At 38.4% G+C, this 20,296-nt stretch overlaps 3 protein-coding genes across 3 annotated transcripts; all 3 read right to left on the bottom strand.

The window, feature by feature from the left end:
• Positions 1 to 2,620: 2,620 nt before the first annotated feature.
• Positions 2,621 to 3,490, bottom strand: LOC118776161 (somatostatin receptor type 4-like). Its single transcript, XM_036526271.1, has one exon. The coding sequence runs from the start codon at positions 3,488 to 3,490 to the stop codon at positions 2,621 to 2,623; it is 870 nt and encodes a 289-aa protein (XP_036382164.1).
• A 7,000-nt stretch (positions 3,491 to 10,490) lies between these two features.
• LOC118776160 (G-protein coupled receptor 183-like) lies at positions 10,491 to 11,360 on the bottom strand. Its single transcript, XM_036526270.1, has one exon. It carries the CDS (start codon positions 11,358 to 11,360, stop codon positions 10,491 to 10,493), a length of 870 nt encoding a protein of 289 aa, XP_036382163.1.
• Positions 11,361 to 15,213: 3,853 nt separating this feature from the next.
• LOC118776159 (trace amine-associated receptor 7e-like) lies at positions 15,214 to 16,083 on the bottom strand. The gene has a single exon (XM_036526269.1). It carries the CDS (start codon positions 16,081 to 16,083, stop codon positions 15,214 to 15,216), a length of 870 nt encoding a protein of 289 aa, XP_036382162.1.
• Positions 16,084 to 20,296: the final 4,213 nt, after the last annotated feature.

Genomic DNA, 20,296 nt, shown 5'->3' with positions numbered 1-20,296 from the left:
TTAAATGAGATAATGGAAGCAGAGACCAGAGGCAAAGGACTGTTGAGTGTAGAGCACAGTAGATGCTTGGGCATCCGAAAGGACCTTTTAATTTATCTGAGGAAAACTTTCATGCTAAGGTGTAAGAGATAAGGAGGAGTAGTATTCTGTGTCCTGATTCTTTGACTGGTGAGGGACACTTGTGGTTTTCTGGGTTTCCACTTGCTGTTTTTTGGACTTTCCAGGATGCTGATACACCTGTAAGGCACCCCTCTGACTACACCAGAAAGACAGAAGGAGGACCAAGTGGGGGGGGGGGGGGGGGGGTCGAACAATTTTAATAATTACCTCTGTCTTTGTGTGTCTTTGGTCATGGTATTTGTAGAGGGGTTTGCGGTGGGGGATAGTGTGTTCAGTAACTGGTCATTTTACTTCATTTTAAAGTTATTTCACTTTGTTGATTATGATAGGGTGGAACTTTGGTTCCCGACTGAGGAGAGTCGGGAGCCAGCAAGAGACAGAACCTCGCTTCAGTAACCAGCGTTTTTAAAATTATTTTTTATTTTGTTTTTTTGACATTATTAAATACAGGGTTGCATAATAACACCATACATTTAACTACATTTCATACCATTTTTGAAACATGTAATTAACTAAGCCATATCAAACATAAATATCCATTTTACCCATTCATTCCATCATTCACTCTACTTTTAAGAATCGCCTCCTTATAAGAATCAAACCATCCTTGATGGGTATCAGGGTATTCCTGGAAGGGTATTTGTGTAGTCCTAGCCAGCCTCACAGGTGTTTCACTGTCTGACATCTGTGCTGCCGCCTGCAGGGCATCACCAAGGACCATCACCAGATTCTGCTCCCTCAGTGCTGTGCCTTTCCCCATTGATGATGTAATGCTTGGAGCCTCCTCAGTGTAATACTGGCATTCAAAGGTTAGTTTTTGACCTTGTTTGTCCTTGCATTGAACAATGAAAATGATTGGATATGGAGCACATTTCATAGTTGTATAGAACATAGGTCATTTATGAAACTCTGGTTCCAGTAGCTAGAGGCATTTTTTAACTGTACGGTAATGGCTTGCAAGAACTTGTAACTTGTAAAATACAGCTTTTTCTAAACTCACTGTTCTTCATTGTTGGAGCTAGAGACACATCGGTTTTAACAACACAATATCTTGGTGGGATTGAAGGATGACCTGGCTGGCTGTTGTTTTTTTGTCTGTAAAAAGGGCCTTAAGTTGTCATTCTGTTAGGTGTCAATGAGATACCGCCACAAAACTGACATGATGGTGTTCATCATCCTGTTCAAATCATTATAAGACTAAGACATACAGTATTTTTTTCAGTAGCAGAATACGATGTTACAGCCAGTAACATTATACTTAGTTCTTCCAGGTGTACTTGTTACTGATTGGGTATATCATCATTATAGATGTGTAGACCATATGAGACAATGGACATGACCGTTTTTAATTCCAATGGAACATACACATGCTGTTAATGTGTTTGCCACTCACTGTCAAACTATGCAGGAACTCTCGTCCTCAGTATGTTTTATGCAGTATCTAACCTCAACAGTAATAGCAATCATCTCAAACAGCATCATGTTGTCATTTATTTATTTTTATTATTTTTTAATGTGTCAAATATAGAGGGACAATATGGTTAACTTGAATAGCAGTGAATAGTACATTGCTGTATGGGGAATGTATATTTTAAGTTGAATTCAAAAATATGAAGAAGAGCTCATTTGAGAGGTAGTTGACTACTTTTTTGTATTTTTTGTTGATTCATTGTAGACCTGCTATAAATGATTTTGTGTCATACCACCACATCCAAAGAAACAGTTCATGAATTTTACATATACATTTTTTTCTGTGATAAACAATCAATAAAAAACTATAAGCTTTACAAATGCAAAATATAGACACAGGTGGTGGAGTTACAATAAAAACTGATGAGCACAGATTCAATTCCAAGATGGGGTTTGTTAAGGAATTACATAATTCTTCCCCAAATAAAGAAATAAACAATAAAATCCTTATTTAACATTGGCTAACTTTTCCTGATTTTCTGTCAAAGTAGCTCTCCTCTTTTCTGACTGTATCCTAGACCTCATTCCATTTCGCATTCAGCGCAGTAGAACTACGAAAAATCTACATGAGTATTAATTCCATTTATGATTTTAATATTGATACTTTAGCCATATACAGGACAAAAAGGCGTTCTGTAGGCGTTGCAGTCGTTAAATATAATTCGGTGGTTCAGAAGCACGTATTGCGTTTGTTCGGGTCTGGCTGTAATAAAAGCCAGTATTATGTTAATGTATGAATATCCGTTTATTTGTAGTTGCTTTTTTGCTTCATTAAGACGCCTAGTATTTTGTAAACAAAGAGAGGCTCACAACTGACATGAATACGGGCCACCGCGTTTGCTGCCACTGCTGTTTTCCCCATATTCTCATGCTATTTTCCCACCTGTTACGCTTGCTATTTCTTGTCGATTATAGCTCTCCTCTCCGTGATCGAAACCGATTCTGTGTTGAGAAGAAAAAGACAAGAAGACACTTTTAGATATGGGCACAAGGCTGCAACAGACGACTCGCCTGGGTCGTTGAATTTACTCTACCTTATTTTTCTCTTTGGACACATTCTTCCCCACCCGATTTTCTTCACAGACTCACGCAGCGCTGGGCTCCCCCAGACATACAGCGCAGGCGTGCTAAGTGCGTTAAATCGTGCCATGATGGCAAAAAGGTTAGTAGCTTCGTTCCTGAATTTTAGGCCCCGAAAGGTCATCTGCTTCACAGTAATATTAATGAAGGAAGGACTCCACAGTGTTAAGAAACACACGACGACAAATATTATGATTCTCAACGATTCTTTCTTATTTTCATTTTCGGCACTTGGTGGATCCCGTGCAAGTTGGTATCTTGCCACTACATACAGCTTTATAGTCATGATTACTTTAGTGAACACAGTCATCTGTAAAAGAATCATTAAAACTGCGTTCATTTGTATAGCTGTTGAAATGGGGACGATGCGTTGCACCGTGAGTATAAAATACGCGTGAAACCAAGAATACGCACAAAATCCAATGACAACCGGTCGCATGATGTAGCGACTATAAAAGAAAGGATGGCAAACAGCCAAGTAGCGGTCAATCTGTGCAAACAGAAAAGTAAGGACGTTTACTCCAAGAAAAGAAGGCAGAATGTAAAATGTACTATTCCTCGGCGGGTATCCTTCATCTACATCAAACAGACCCAGATAATAAACAGAAAGTCCTGTGAGTGTGTCGCTAATGCTGGTGTTGAGCATGAAAATGAATCTGTTTTGAATTCTAAGATACTTCGTTCTCAATATTCCAATTACCACTGAGCCAGCGAGGAGGACCGCACTAGTAGCGAAGAGAATATGGAACAGAAAAATGAAGTAGTCTTCTGGACGATCGAAGTTAAACGCAAGAGGAACAGTCGTGTTGAATAAGAGCATCGTGTAATTTATTTTAACAGTGCCACGAAATATTCAGCACCTAGATGCTGAAGATTCTGCCTAGATGACAAGATCAGTGTTTATTTAATGCGCTTTGATGCCAGCCTCTCGAGGCAGCAATGTGCATTCGAATGAGTAATCATCATTCTCAGGAGATCATCATCCTCATAGTGAGGTCTCGGAGAAAATATCATTAAGATGATAAAAATATCAAAACCGCTCTCTCCGCAGCAGGTCCCCTTACTACATGATTTGTTCTTCTCAGGGATGTTATCACCGCATACAGATTATTTTGTCTGCGACTGGTAAAAATATTGTGTGACACCGAATACAAAGCACAACACACAAAAACCTGTGTGTTAATGTGTTTCTCCTTAGGTTTAGCCCTGCACGTCCTGTTTTTTTCCAGTAATAAATGACATCTGAAATTAATGTTTAATTAACTAACAAACTAACAAAATTTAAGCAGCAAATCTAGAAATGATGCGTGCTTTTTAGATGTATAAATTCAGTACTGAATCTGAATTACAAAAATAAATAATCCTAGGGTGGTCTGACTAGGGGAGCCTTTTCGAACCACCCTCACCGATGCTTAGTGGAATGAAGCGACCTGGGCCTGACCAACGCCAGACTGGCGGAGGCACGCGGGAGCCCTGTATCTGGGCCTCTTCTCCAGTTAGTGATTGATAAGAGGTTAAGGGTTTAAAGTGCGACTCAAGGAACGTTCATACAATCTACTACAGCGTTTTCTAAAGCAGCTCTTGCACGATAAGAAAGAACGCCTTAATTGTTGCTGTCCTCTAAAAAGGTTCTGAAAATGTTGAATCCGTTTGATAATAACCGACTGGACTGTCGGTGAGACATGCAGTGCTGTAAAGACCAGTCAATTACTGAATGGAACTTAATCAAACAACACAACAGAAACATTCTATACGTTAAGAACACATTTTTAAGTTGACACAAAGTCGACAATTTGTTGAACATTTCTTTTGCTTCTTTCATTTTATTTATACTTTACAGTTTCGTCTCTCCGAAGTTCACCCACTGCAGTTGCTATATGCGCTAATCACCCCATCCACCCAAGTCATGAAATATCCCCTAAAAACATTTCCATGTCTAAGCTGCTTTACCCACTCGTAAAGCCCGTTTGACGACTGGTTGCATCAGCTGTTCTTGAATTTCTTCATGTAAAAATGAAATAATCTTGCATTCATGTAAAATATTCAAATAGTAGATATAAGTGTGTTGCTCAGAAAATGCCTTCTGGCAATCAAGGACCTGAACTTTTGAAGACAGATATGTGTTCTTTCTGTCGCATATTCTATCAAGATGGAAATTATAATATGAATAATTATTAGGCCTATCACTTTTAAATTAGGTGGTACAATCTCTGAGATTATTAAACCAAAATATATAAAACAATATTTCCTGTCCCGGTCAAAGTTTCACGGCTATTTCTTTTTATCCGTTCATAGTAGATGATATTCTACATAAATGCTAACAGGTTGACAAAGCTTTACTGCAACCCGCTTCCAGGTTTGATTTCAACAGCATCCAGTGGTGACATATGAGATCAGTTCAGACAGAGATAATCTCTTTATTATGACAAGATATTCAACCCCTTGCATTGAAAGTTTTGTTTTTGCCCGTGTTGGAGCTATGCTTTTTCTGATGGCTCATTATGAATATTTTTGTGGGAGTGTATTCTAGAATAAAGTATTCACAGACAGAAACAGAAACAGCACTGGAACCTCGTGTTGCCGTAGAATGTTATTGATTATACAATGCGTTGCCCAGCACTAGATCGTGTAGAATGAATGCATTGGCAGCCACAAGGTGGTCCTGAGTAGGTTGGTAGCTAGGATTTTCCAGGATATCAGTAGATATGTGTAGGTAACTACTTGAATAAAAAAGTATATCTTGATTCTGGTTCCCTTTAATTCATAGTCAGCCTACTGCTTCTCAAAAAACAAAGTATTCAGACCCTTGATCAAATCTCACATTTTACTGAACTGCAAATGATACATTGACATTTAGTTCTGTGAGATATTTCATTTAAATATTTTAATAAACCTATTTTCTAAAGATATAAAAACTGAAATATGCTGTTTGCATAAGTAGGCCTATTCAACCCCACACACTAATATTTGGTAGAGCAGCCTTTTGCTGCAATATCTTAAATGTTTTGGGGTAACTATCTACCTTTGCACACTGTTTGGGATGTTTGCCCATTCTTCTTGGCAGATTTACTCCAGGTTGTTTACGTTGGCTGACACTTGTGGACCTTATCCAGAGCGACTGACATAAGTCACAATTATATAGGCCTACTTATGTCAGTTATTTATATTTACATGCTATCTTTACATGCCCTGCTCCTTACCATTACACCACATTGCAGCCCATAGACAGCTAGATACGGAGTAGAAATGTAAAAATGTAAAAATATAATTAAGAACTAAGTATACGTTAGCATACGCAGTGACCGGTGATTAGGGCTAGGCCATGTTTTTGACCATTTTCTTCGACATCTGCTTTAACCTTTAATGTTGATTTACGTACAAATAGGCTAATACCGCTTGGACTGTGGAATTTTAACTTTAATTTACATTTGTAGTTACACGGTTATTCGCTAGATGGAGCTCGAGCATGCTGTAAAACAGCACCAGTCAGCATGCATTGGCCTCCTAGAACGGTTTTCAAGGGAGCATCGTATCAGGTTTGTATTACACCAAAGACACTTTACAAGTTGTCTGGCTCCAATTAACCTGATAATTCAGGTCAGGTTTCTTTCGTGCCAAAACACCTGTTTAAAGTGAATATGATTTTATGTTTATCGAGATAAGCGCGCTTGCATGTGAAGGAATAGTCGATATCGGTCAAAACAGAGTTAAATCCAATGCTGGTTGGGGTTAGGGTTTGGCATGAGGATGTGTTTAAATATAAGTACAACAATCTCAAGCACTGAGTTTTGCATGATCGCATAAAAGTGGAATAGCCTATCTAGAAAATAGCCTAATCAGTAACCATTTTGTGAACAAGTAATAACAGTACTACAGTTTCAGCTATTGAACCCATATCCTTCAAAATGTAATATTTGAATAGTGCCGTAATCGACTAACTAACGTAACAAAGCAGTACCTCTGTCCTTCAGTTTCACAGTGGTACTTAAACAACAAAACGTCGTTTACTGATGACCTTGGAAACCCTGACAGTACATAGCCTACGCATTCACAATATTGTGGATATGCCGACAAACAGTTATTTTGTCCACTCTCTACATAAAATGCAGTTTGTATGATGTGTGAGATGTTTTTACGTGACAGTTATGGACAGCATGTTAATTGTTTTGTCTCAAATAGGGCATTAAAGTATCCAAATAATACAGCCTATACGTTGTATAACAATTTGTATCTGCAGTCATTAAAATTCTCTTTACTATTCAACCCAGTAAATGTCATCTCTCTGTCAGAGAGATGACATTTACTTTTGACATTTACATTTCGGTGTGACATCATAATTGAAATAAATTTGTTCACGTAGCACAGCTTAGTTTGAGTGAGCTTGCTCGGGAGCAATGTAGGACGATGGTTAGACTTAAGATTGGTTTCCAGGAAGCGCACATCCCACACACATTTTTTTCATTGATTTATTTGAGTCTTCTGTTGCTTAATGAGATATCAAACGTACAGTAACAAATGCATTTGAAAGGTAATTACAAATCATCACACCAATAACATCATATTTGGTATGTTAAAACAAATAAACATCAACAAACAAACATACATGGAATTTAATAGCATAATAACATAGTAAATGTTAGTAGAAAGTGCATGCTGTAAATAAATGTGCACACAGCAGAGAATATAAATTGATTTATTTTCTGTGTAGAACTACTTATTCTGGTCCCTCTTTCTTGAGTTCCAGGCACCAACTAAAGAAAAATAATGAAAAATTTGACATCCACAAAACCTAAATGGAAGTATATATTTCTTTAAGATAAGATATAAGATTTTATATATATAAGATTTTACTGATAACAGGACATAATACAATGGTATACTCTGTTTTTAAAGCTTGCTTAAAGTGACTTGTGGATCACTATATATAGCTGTCTGTGTATAGCACTATTGCAGGACATTTCTATATTAGTCAGCGAGTTAACTAGCTAACATATGCAGTTAACTACAGGATACATAAAATAACAATGCATCCATTGTGAAATTTTCAAAGGAACCTTCACATTTGAAGTTTCAAATTCCAAATCTTCATTACTAGTAACTTGAAGCAATTGCTTCTAGTAAGTTTTGTGGTAAACTAATAGTGGAAGTCCTAGCCATTGTGGGATCACGCAAAGGAAAATATGGGGCTTGTTGACCTCCTACTTCTGGCTAAATATAACAACTATGTAAGAATATACAGGCTGTATAGCTATAGCTACATAGATCTATCCCTACATAGATGTGAATAGGTATACAATAATGTAAATATTTATTTTAAAAGCTTGGAATCGGTTTTCCAGGCTTGGCCAATCTGAACTCCAGACTCAGTGACTGGCAGGATTTCTTCCTCAGGAGCTCTGGGAACAAAGACTCAGGCTACAGCTGATCCTTTGCTGTGTCAGTAGTGACCCCTGTGCTAACAGTGGATTCCTTCAGCTGTTTGACTTTTGGTGTGTATGAAAAATAAAAACAAATAAAGAAAGGTTTTTTTCCACTCTTGCTTTTTTCCTTTTTGAGCCGGTAGTGTAGGAGGCTATGTTTGCTGCCACAACACTTTCTTCCACCCTATACACTGTTTGCATAAGCAGAGAGTGCTCTGTGTCTGCTGTGCTATACAATATCCAGGTATCCATGTCTGATTGGCACAGATTCCTCAAATGATACTGGACAGAGACCATCACAAAAGCCTTATAATAATGGTGTCAAAGTAATCCTTTCCTCCTGAGTGTTTTGCAGTTTGACATCTGTGCTGTGGCCTCCATTACTGGACTCCATTATGGAGCAGCCTTCATAGTTCTACAGAACAGAGGCCATGGGTATAACAATTGTTCCAGTAGCTGTTCTATTAGATATAAGCTAATACCTCAAGGAAATTCAGCTTATAAGATATCCCACCCTTTAAACTCCCTGTAGGTTATTATTCTTAGCAGCAGGGACATGGGTTTTAACTATACACAAATATCCTTGTGTGGGGTTGAATTGTGGGATTATCACCTGCTGTTTCATCAATACAAACCACCATAAAAATCATCCTGTTGAGAAAGTTATCATTGAGAAACTGTAAACTACTGCCAACAAACCTACTTGACAGTGTTCATCCCACTCAAAACATTATGAGAATGACATTCAGGAAGTCTTTTTTTTGTTACACACCAAGACATGTTACAGCGAGCAGCGTTAAATTTATTTCTGCCAAGTGTACTGCTCCCCGATAGGGTATATAATGATTATGCGGACCACACTGTATGACTGAAATCACCATTTTTTAATTCCAGAGGAATGTAAGCTTGCTCTCAATTTGTCCCCTGTTCCTTACCAAACTATACAGGAACTTGCATAACCAGTTTGTTCCTGAGGTGAGTACCTTGCTAACCTCCACATTAAAAAGAAACAACAAACCGCATCACCCCTATCTTTTGACGCAATGTCTCATCAAGAATAGAAGGACACTACGGTTATTTTTGATATACGAGTAAGTTAATCAGAGAGGTAGCTGACTACTTATAGCATTTTCTTAGTTAATTCGTCACAGTCTTGCAGTAGGCTAAATTATTTCGTGTCATACCGCCACATCCACTAACGGTTTTTGAATTGTATTTATATTTTTCCCATGATAAAAAACGAATATAAGGAATTGATCCTTGAACGATGAAATAAAACAAACAACAAAACACATATTTAGCGTCAACTAACTCTGAAAGACCCAACATAATAAGTAATTACTACATTTCTCGTTTTATTATTAAAAGAAAAATTAATTCCATAGTATAATTTTAGTACTGATGCTTTGAGTCACACGTGGGGTTGAAAGTTGTTACGGGATGGGAATTGCGGTTTTCTGAGCCAGGCGGGCGGCCGTTACACTGGTCTAGGAGAAGAATGCAATTATTTCAATAAGACAAAGGTGATCCCACAAAATTTTACATTACATACATGTTGTGCATGTTACATAGAGAGTAGGACAGTTTTACCAACATAAAGCCTTTATTTCTGCTAGACTCTGCAAACTCTGCATGTTTTTGATTTATATGTAGTACATATGAAAAAAATAGTGGTGGAATGATTTTGAGCTTGAGGCAACCTTGAGCTTTTTAACCGCTGCGTTTTGGTGAGACGTAATTTAAGGTCAATACAAACATGAGTAGAAGCCATCAAGACGTTCAGACAAAAGGTTTTTCACAGAAGCAATGAAAGTCTCAAAACCCATCGATTGTACCAAATTTGAAAATGAAATAGCAATATCAAATCTGAGGTGGAAAAACTTTACTAATGATATTAACTATTTGATGTAGGCTAGTTATCTTTCTATAGTTGTTTTTTTAATTATTCGCGCGAATCAGGATATTTGGATCCCTAAAATCCAGACACATAGCCTATTTGAAATCTACCTGTTGCATTTTATGCTATCTGAGTTAAGATGCCTTTTGGCATCATGATTGTAACTATGAATTAAATAAACTTACTATGCTAATATATGAATGCCTGATTCTATACAGATTCATTTTTAGGTACATTCATAATGAGAAGCCTACTGTTTCGTAAGCAAAGACCAGAAGCTCACTTGTGACATGTTTAAGGGCCACCGCGTTTGCTGCCGCTGCTGTTTCCCCCATATTCTCAGGCTATTTTCCCACCTGTTATGCTTGATACTTCTTGTCGATTTTTGCTCTCCTCTCCGACATCGAATATAATTCTGTATTGAGAAGAAAAAGACAAGAAGACATTTTTAGATATGGGCACAAGGCTGCAACAGACGACTCGCTTGGGTCGTTGAATTTACTCTACCTTATTTTCCTGTTTGGACACATTCTTCCCCACCCGATTTTCTTTACAGACTCACGCAGCGCTGGGCTCCCCCAGACATACAGCGCAGGCGTGCTAAGTGCGTTAAATCGTGCCATGATGGCAAAAAGGTTAGTAGCTTCGTTCCTGAATCTTATGCCGTGAAAAGTCAGATACTTCACAACAATATTAATGAAGGAGGGACACCACAGTATTAAGAAACATACGACGACAAATATTATGATTCTCAACGATTCTTTCTTGTTTTCATTTTCGGCACTTGGTGGATCCCGTGCAAGTTGGTATCTTGCCACCACATATAGCTTTATAGTCATGATTACTTTAGTGATCACAATTACCTGTAAAGCTACAACGCAAAACGCGTTTATTTGTGCAGCTTTTGAAACGGGGACGATGGCTTGCACCAGGAGTATAAGATACGTGTGAACCCAACAATATGCACAAACTCCAATGACAACCGGTCGCATGATGTAGCGACTATAAAAGAAAGGATGGCAAACAGCCAAGTAGCGGTCAATCTGTGCAAACAGAAAAGTAAGGACGTTTACTCCAAGAAAAGAAGGCAGAATGTAAAATGTACCATTCCTTGATGGGTATCCCTCCTGCACATCAAAAAGACCAAGATAATACACAGAGAAGCCGGTGAGCGTGTCGCTAATGCTGGTATTGAGCATGAAAATGAATCTGTTTTGAATTCTAAGACACTTCGTTCTCAATATTCCAATTACCACTGAGCCAGCGAGAAAGACCGAACTAGTAGCGAAGAGAATATGGAACAGAAAAATGAAGTAGTCTTCTGTATGAAGAAAGTCAAACGCAAGAGGAACAGTCGTGTTTAATGAGAGCATAATTTTCAGTTGAACGGTGGTGCGGTGTCAGTCTGGCTTGATTTCAAGATCCGCGGTGTTTTTATCCCACATTGGTTCAGATGAGGCTGCGATGTGCATTGGTCGAAAACGAGTCAATCTCAGGGGAAAGAACTGTCTTTAAGCGAAATCTGTCCTATCAAATTCAGTGGTGAGTTACAATACACGCGCTAGATGGAGCTCGATCCTCTTATAAAACGTGTATGTTGGTTACCATGAGTATGGCAACTGCCCACAAAAGATCCCTGAGCGTGATACAGGGTTGGGGTATTTTTCTTTTTTTGGCGTTTATGTACACAGTGCTGGCCGATGCACCGCCGTTAAACAGAAGGAACGAAAGTAACAAATAAATTTATAAATAACAATAAGACTCAAAACAGGCACCAGCATGTTCACAGAGCAACAGCCACAAACTAACTGCTCAGTTTAAGAAAACAGGCATGCTGATTAAGGCAGTTTTGGATTGTTAACAAATTGCTGGCCACATCCACACTCACACAAACACAGACAATGGCAATTACAATTTACCAGTCTGAAGATGAAGTAGATGGAATGAGCTCAGCTGCTATCAATAAGATAAAAATTCCATTGAGTGAACATATGGCACATTAAGAAAGAGAAACTATCAGCAAGAATATATTATGAAACAAGAAAGATCATAAATGTAATTTTGTTAATTATACATTGTATAAACTAGGATTTCAGATATAAAGCGCCCTCAATATTTATTCATACGCTGAATAGATAGGAAGAAAATCCATGACATGGTGGAAGTAATATATATTCTCTCTGCTTCAGAAAATATTAAAATGTGTGTGTTGTAAAACTGTATTGGACCTCTGTTTTTGAGCCAGGCTCACACTTGTGGTCTTGGCACTGTGTTTTGCACTGGTGTCCTTCTTTCTGTAAACTTGTGTGCTGTTTTGTTGAATGCACTCTGTGCTTGACTTTGGGAGTTGCTCTGGATATGAGCATTTACTGGATGTCAAAAATGTAAATGTATCATTAAACATACTCACATTAGCATCTGCTACGGATGACACCCCCATGACATTACTCAGTGACTTCAATATCCATTTCCCTCATTTTGCTGGATAGCTCCCATTACTCGATTCATTTAATTTCACCCTGGGACAGCCCTCCAAATGCAGATGCATCTTCCGTGCTATCCAGGCTATCAGGCACCCTTAACTAAAGTAAAAAATGAAACCTCCTCACTGTTCTGGCATTTTACCAATACCTTTCAGCTCTCAACATGCAAATGGTTATCTACTTGCCCACTAGACCCTATCTCCTCTCCGTTACTGCAGTCATCTACTCCTACACTTCTGCCATGCGTCTCCTTGCAGGTCAATTTTGTTCATAATTACTGGCTTTATTCTTTGGTGAATTTAAGCAGGCCCATGTGTCACCCTCTTTAAAAACCCACAATGGAACACTCCACATTCCAGAACTACTGACTGGTTTCCCTCCTCCCATTCCTGTCTAAAACCCCTGAACAAGTTGTCTCCAAGCAGCTGACACACTATCTGACTCAAAACTATCTACCTGACACCAATCATTTGGGCTGTAGGGCTTGCCAATCAACTGAGGTCTTTATCCTTGTTATACAGAAGTGGTGAATTCTGCAAAAGCAGTGTCCTTGTCCTCGGTTGTAGTCCTTCTAAATCTCTCTGTGGCATTCAATACAATTGATTATCAGGTTCCTTTGGCAACCCTGCCAAAACTGGGTGTCTCAGGCAGCAGCCACAAACGGTTCTCCTCTTACATCTCTACATCTCTTACATTCCTACCAAGTATCCTGGCACGGTTCTGTCTCAAAGTCCCACAGCCTTACCGCAGCAGTCTCCCGGGGATCTGTTCTCAATCCCCTCCTGTTTTCTTTGCACAAGACATCCCGCGACTCACCAATATCCTCCCGCGGATTCTCCTGCCACTGCTATGGTCATGATACACAAGAGTGTCTCTCCTTCTCTCACACTGATGTACATATTGTCACTTGCATCAAAGCTTGCCCCAGTGACATTTCAAAATGGGTGAACAGCGGGCACCTCAAACACAGTCTTGCAAAAACTGAACTATTCTTTCTTCTGGCCTCATCCTCCTTCCTCAATTACCTATCCATTTTACCCAGAAAAAAAATGAAGGAAAAAAAAAACCATTTTGTCCCTGCTACAAAAGGGGAATTACTTTCATTCTGAGTACAGCACATATTATCCTTTCAAACACATGCATTAAACAACCGGAAACATACATAATAAGCTATTGTTTGCTACTAAAACTTTCAGATAAGTGGCATTTAACAATCTACAGCGGAACAGATGAACCACAAACAAATTCAGATTCTGCTTTCCCGCATTTAACACTTTAATTTCACAAGTTCGAAACTACTTTATGTTCAGTGGCAGGTTGAAATTCAAGTGCATGAGTGATATATGCCAGTCTCGTTGACATGGATGACTGGAGACATCTGACCAGTCCGCAGCTGCTGCCAGCATGGCATCCGTTGGATAAAAAGCACATCTTTATTACTGTTTCTGGATCCAACCTGTACCTACAAAGAATTTGTGAAGTTTAATAAAAAAAAAGTTTTACATGGCCAAATTATTCTGCGTTGGCGACGTTCAACCGCCGAAATCATCCATTGCTCAAAACAATACAAAAGGTATTTTTAATATGTCGTCATACCGGTGAAGAATTAACTATTAAGCGAAATTACAAATAAAAAATACAAATTTCAAAAGAGAACCAACAGACCGTCAACAGTTCATTAACAAGACACAAGTTATCACTACTCTATTTTCTGAGAGCAGTAAGCTTGAACAGCTATGATGTCACAGCCTTTCGACTTTAAAACATACAATGACACGTGTCATGCATTGCAAAAGTGTTTAGTACTTTTCCCTTTGGTCGCATTTTAATAGGACACAATGATTGTTTGTTTTTAAAAGTCAAATTATTTACAGTCCATTTACATTATTGAAGATTGTTTGGGTCTAAATAATACATCAAGACATACATTTGTATAGTTTTGGGGGTATAGTTTTATATGTATCAGTGATTACTACAGGATCTCTTGAAACACCACGAAAAGTTTGTTTACAGGTTTTGCTTTAAATTTCCACAGGGTGCGACAGTGTGCAGTCAAGTTTAAGACACATGATAAACGTCGTGGGGGTCGTGGGAGTTCCAGTCTCGGCTGAGACACTTCTGTAGACGCTCCACTAAAGGGTATCCACTATACTATGATTGTTACTGAATTTGACTTGAAGTGAACAGAAAGTCTTAATTGAAAACTTGTTGATTGTAGAGAAATCTCATTGAGCATTACTGATCACACACAAAGTCATTGGTCGACCAAAGATGTGCATCGGGATGTTTGGAAACCTAAAAATGAAAAAGAAAACAATATATAGATGTGTAATGTAAGCCATTATGTAACCAACGCAATTGCATAGCTGTTTATGTGAAACAGTGTTTCAATGCCATTTTGTAACACGACTGCAATAACACTGAAGAAGCAATATATTGATGCATGAATTCAAATGTAAGTTTTAACCTTATAGACCTATATTATAAAGTTTCATTAACAAAAAAAAGCATCTATAAAGAAAAATCGGCTCACTTACGACATGAATAATGTCCACCGCGTTTTGGGGGCCGCTGCGGTTTCCTCTAGATTTTCAGGGTACTTTCTCCTGTGATATGCTTGCTATTTCTCGTATCTGCTCTCCTTGATCAAAATCGGCTCTGCGTTGACAAGAAAAAGATAAACAATCCTAATGTTTGAACGCTTCTCTTCAAACAACGACTCAACTGACGCATTGAATTCACTCTACCTTATTTTCTTCTTTGGACACATTCTTCTCCACACGGTTTGCTTCACAGCCTCGCGAAGCGCGGGGCTCCCCCAGATGTACACCGCTGGTGTGCTAAGTGCGTTAAATCGTGCCATTATGGCAAAGAGGTTAGTAGCTTCATTCCTGAATTTCAGGCCGTATAAAGTCATTTGCCTAACAATGATATTAACAAAGGAGGGACACCACAGCGTTAAGAAACATATGACTACAAACACTATGATCCTCAAAGATTCCTTCTTGTTCTCCTTCTCAGCGCTCGGTGGATCTCGTGCAAGTTGGTACCTGGCAACTATGTACAGCTTTATAGTCATCAGCACTTTAGTGATCACTACTATCTGTAAAGCCATAACGCTAATTGCGCTTATTTGTGCAGCTTTCGAGACAGGGGCAGTGTTTTGCAGCACTAATGTAAGATATGTGACAAACCAACAAAAGACACAAGTTGCAATGATCATCGGCCGCGTAATGTAGCGACTATAAAAGAAAGGATGGCAAACAGCAACGTAGCGGTCAATCTGTGCAAACAGAAAAGTAAGGACGTTTACTCCAAGAAGAGAAGGTAGAATGTAAAATGTACCATTCCTTGACGGGTATCCCTCTTGTACATCAAAAAGACCAAGATAATAAACGGAAAACCCAATCAACGTGTCGCTAATGCTGGTGTTGAGCATGAAAATAAATCTGTTTTGAATTCGAAGACTCTTTGTACTCAATATTCCAATTGCCACTGACCCAGCGAGAAAGACCGCACTAGTAGCAAAGACAATATGGAACAGAAAAATGAAGTAGTCTTCTGTATGAAGAAAGTCGAACGCGAGAGGAACAGTCGTGTTGAAAGAGAGCATGGTATATTTTAGCGGAACGGTAGCCTACTGCGGGTGTCAGTCTGCCTTGATAACAAGATTCGCAGTGTTTTTATCTCACATTGGTTCAGGTCTCCTGAGGTTGCGATGGTGCATTCGAAAATGAGTCATTCTCGAGGGAAAGAGCTGTCTTTAAAGCGAAATCTGTATAGGAATTGAACTGTCGATATTTATAAACCCGCATTCGAATTATACGTGTTTTAATACGTACACCAAACAGTTCATATGTTTCTTGGCTCGAATGTAAAGTCCTCTGACATTCAGGACGTACATGGAACTTTCTTGAAATGAAAATAGATTTCTAATAATGCACTAAACCAACGTTACTACTCCTGAATGGACTGCGTTGATAGAGATTTACTGCGCCCCGCCACGAGACAACATTTCGACTCCAACAGTGGTGTATGAAATTAGGAATACAATTTTACCTGCGTTTCAACCACGCCTGAAATGAACGCGAAAAACATTTTTTTTATCACTAATCCTAACGTTTTTATAAAATGCGTTTAGATCTCAAATTTCTCTACATTGTTACTCACAGCCAGAGGGAAAAAAAACTGTAGATATAGTTGGCATAGCATTTGCCGCAAGAGCCAATGCAAAATAAATCTGTATATATAGGAACTGGAACTGCATAAGTATTCGCTCGTTTTCTGTTGCATCTATTTACTCCATACTGTTCTATCCAAATAAAAGTTACTAACTCAAATCTTTCTACATGACTACTGACCTAAGCAAGTTCAATAGCGAGTGACAATATACGCGCTAGATGGAGCTCGATCCTCATATAAAAAGCAACTAGCATATGTAGGTTACCACGAGTAAGGCAGTAAGGCTCTCCAGTGATCCCGAAGCGTGATCCTGGGTTGGGGTTGTTTTGTTTTTTGGCTTTCATATTAAATATGCACGGTGCCGATATACTACACATAAACCACACAAAATAAACTAAATTAATAAATAGGTAGATAAAAATAAGACTCAAAATTGGCACAGAGAAACAGCCTCAAACTAAATGCTCAATTTAAGAAAACCGGCTGATTAAGGCAGTTTTGGATTGTTAACAAATTGCTGGCAACATCCACACTCACACAATCACAGACACCGACAATTCTACTTTACCAGTCTGAAGATGATGTAGATGGAATGAGCTCAACTGCTAATGGAAAATCAAGAATCCTTATTAACACAAAGACGCATTCATTCACACCTGAACAGGTTGTCATTCTTACTGCAGAGATAAGTGGATTTGGACGTTAGAAACTCTGTGTATTGGTGAGAAAAAAAACACATAGAACACACAAATGCTATCAATAAGATAAAAAGGCACTTAGTAAACATATGGCACATTCAGAAAGAGAAGCTATCATCCAGAATATATTATGAGACAAGAAAGATAATAAGTGTAATACATTTATACATTTTACAAACTCAAATTTCAGACATACAGTACCATCCATATTTATTCATACACTGAGTTCATGACAGTGTATGACAATCCATGAAGGTCCAGGACATGACAGAAGTAAGTTTTTTCTGTTTCTGCTTGCACTGGTGCTTGTTCATGTGTAGATGGTGCTGTCATTTGTCTAAGGTTTTTTTTGGTTTTTGAATGCACTATGTGCCTGACTTTGGAGTGTCACTCTGGATATGAGCATTCCCTGGATGTCAAAAATGTAAATGTAATATTAAATATACTCACATTAACTTCTGCTAATGGACAAAATGCAAGTATACATATTGCATACATGTAATTAATTTTATTTCAGAAAAACACAAGGGTAACATTCATAACACAAGATAATAATTTAAATAGAATCCAGAAAAAAAACATTCTACATCATCTGTGATAATACTGACAGATGCACATAAAAACAGACAGACAAAAGCAGGAGTCAGCCTTTGACAGGGCCATGAAGAAAATCATCTATTCAACTCAGCTTCTCTCAGGAATCAGACCTCTATTTAACCAATTTAACAACTAATTATCCAATGGCTGGCCTTCATACACACGTTTCAATTGATGTGCTATTGTTAAGAAAGTAAATTGTTGAACATGACATTTGATCAAATCAAATTCATTCAATATTCTATGTTGACAATGACAATGAAAGTCAAATGTGAGGATGCTGAATGTCATGCTGAATGACAGCATGGTATCATTTAGCTGAATTGTGCTGGGAATGTTCAATCTGTTTACATGGCAAGATCTGTGGTTTTCTTTATTGCCCAACAGTTCAGACCCCCTGAGGCAGTCATTTGCAATAGAATGATTAAGTGTTTGCCTCTGGAGAAATAGATATCTGCACAATGAGGTCTCTGGGAATATATAATTAAAATTAAAACTGTACTTTCTGCAGCATATTACTTCAGTGAGAATAGGTGATTTGGGTGGTAATATCATTGCATGAATATGTACACATTATACAAATAAGCTCACATGCAGTTGGGGGGCATCACATGAACTTTTTTCTCGAGCTGATTAGCAGCCCTTGCTGTGTGTTCCGTATGCAGATAGCTACAACTACATTGGAGGTTAGATGGGTTATCTATGATCCAGTGTTTATTTGTCAACACAGGCAGCAGTAACTGAAATGGAATAAAACTGTAATTAGTAGATATAGCACAGCGCTTAATAACTGTATAATGCATAGTAGTACACTGTAGTATCATGCTAACACAGTATGATATCATTGATTGTATGGCTGTGACCCTCCTGTCAACAAACCAATTTCATCACTGTGTGTGATATTTTTTTGTTCCAGGTATGTCACTATGCTGTAATGTGCTTTTCTTTAGTTTTCTTTTTTATTAGGATACTGAACACTGTGCGATCGCACAATATAATTCATTCAGTCTGAGCGATGCAACTGTATAAGCAGTGATTGTGTGGCCATGACCATCCTATCAATCAGCTTGTTTCATCATTGTGTGTGATATCCCTTTGCTGCAGTAAACCTGAGTCAGACTGAAGTGCTGGTGCCCATGGGGTGGTTGTGTCAACGAGAGCATGTGACTTTCAGATTAGGAATGTAAACTGGGATAGGATATTAGAACATTGTGCTTAGTAAACAGCCATCAAGGTTTTGCTGACAACCAGATTGTATAAGTATTAGTTTTGTCAATCTCTTTGGTTCGAAAGCGTGCTCAGCTTTAGAAATAAGTGGTTGAAACTCTGTCTCAACTCAGTATACTGACATGCATGATTTACCAATTGGTCTTCAGCTAGGCAAAGGGGACAAAACTGATGTTGTGGTGCATTTTGCCTGCGACTTCTTTTGTTATTAAATAAAAACCGTCAACTTTAAAGCTAAAAGTCTGCCCCCCCCCCCTTAAATTTAAACAGTGTCAAAAAAGGACAAACATTTCTGAGCTACTGTCAGAGCTGCTTGCGCTTGTGTGTGAATGGCACAGCCCCTTGCAGCTCCCTGACCCATACAGGAGGGTGACAGGCCTGACTTGCCTATTTATGTCCATGCACAAACATCTGGATCCCATAGCAACTGATTTGCCTCTGGTTCATGTGGTGCTGAGTTGACGCCTGTTTGGTGGCGGTGGTGTGTTCACAGGATTCTGAGCATAATGCTACAGCCAATGGCTCATCCAGCCCATCTATTGAGCCTTCTGGTTTCCTGAGAAGCTCAGCCTGGTAATGGGGACCGCATGTAGTTCATATGAAGTGTAAATATGAGTGGAAATTGTAGAGTACAGAGAGTACAAGAAATGTAGAGTGTTGGGGTAAAAAAATTTAAAGTCCTTTGATGCTGTAAAACTTTGCGGAGATGAAATATATACAGAATATTACAGACTGAAACTCTGGAATATTTCAGTTATGAAGAGGATGTTAAAGTAAGGAAATTGTTATCCAGGATAACTGAAAAAAGAACTAGTCAATCTCTTTTTTCAAATACAATAAGCAATAAATAGCAGCACACTATGCATATATGCCACAAAGAGAAAAGAAATGTTTCAGGTAAAGGTTGAAAAGTTTCTTCACAGCTGATCTGATCCACTGAAAGCACAGCATTCATTCAAGAATCAATACAACAAGATTTAGGCAGATGTTTTCCATCATATCTGAAATGCTGACATCAGGGCGAGACCTGAAATTTTCTGCCATGACAATAGCTGCAAAATTATGGCATGCAGGTCTCAGTGTGAAAAAGTATGATTCTTGTTTTTTTCTGGAATAAAAAAA

This window comes from Megalops cyprinoides, chromosome 4 (genome assembly GCF_013368585.1).
Source record: "Megalops cyprinoides isolate fMegCyp1 chromosome 4, fMegCyp1.pri, whole genome shotgun sequence".
In the NCBI taxonomy this organism is placed as follows: Eukaryota; Metazoa; Chordata; class Actinopteri; order Elopiformes; family Megalopidae; genus Megalops; species Megalops cyprinoides.
The sequence above is the reverse complement of the archived record's forward strand: the minus strand, read 5'-3'. Positions and strand labels throughout refer to the sequence as shown.

What these genes read in the sequence shown, in the direction of transcription:
- LOC118776161 (XM_036526271.1), bottom strand. Translation starts at nt 3,490, where the DNA reads ATGCTCTTATTCAACACGACTGTTCCTCTTGCGTTTAACTTCGATCGT.
- LOC118776160 (XM_036526270.1), bottom strand. Translation starts at nt 11,360, where the DNA reads ATGCTCTCATTAAACACGACTGTTCCTCTTGCGTTTGACTTTCTTCAT.
- LOC118776159 (XM_036526269.1), bottom strand. Translation starts at nt 16,083, where the DNA reads ATGCTCTCTTTCAACACGACTGTTCCTCTCGCGTTCGACTTTCTTCAT.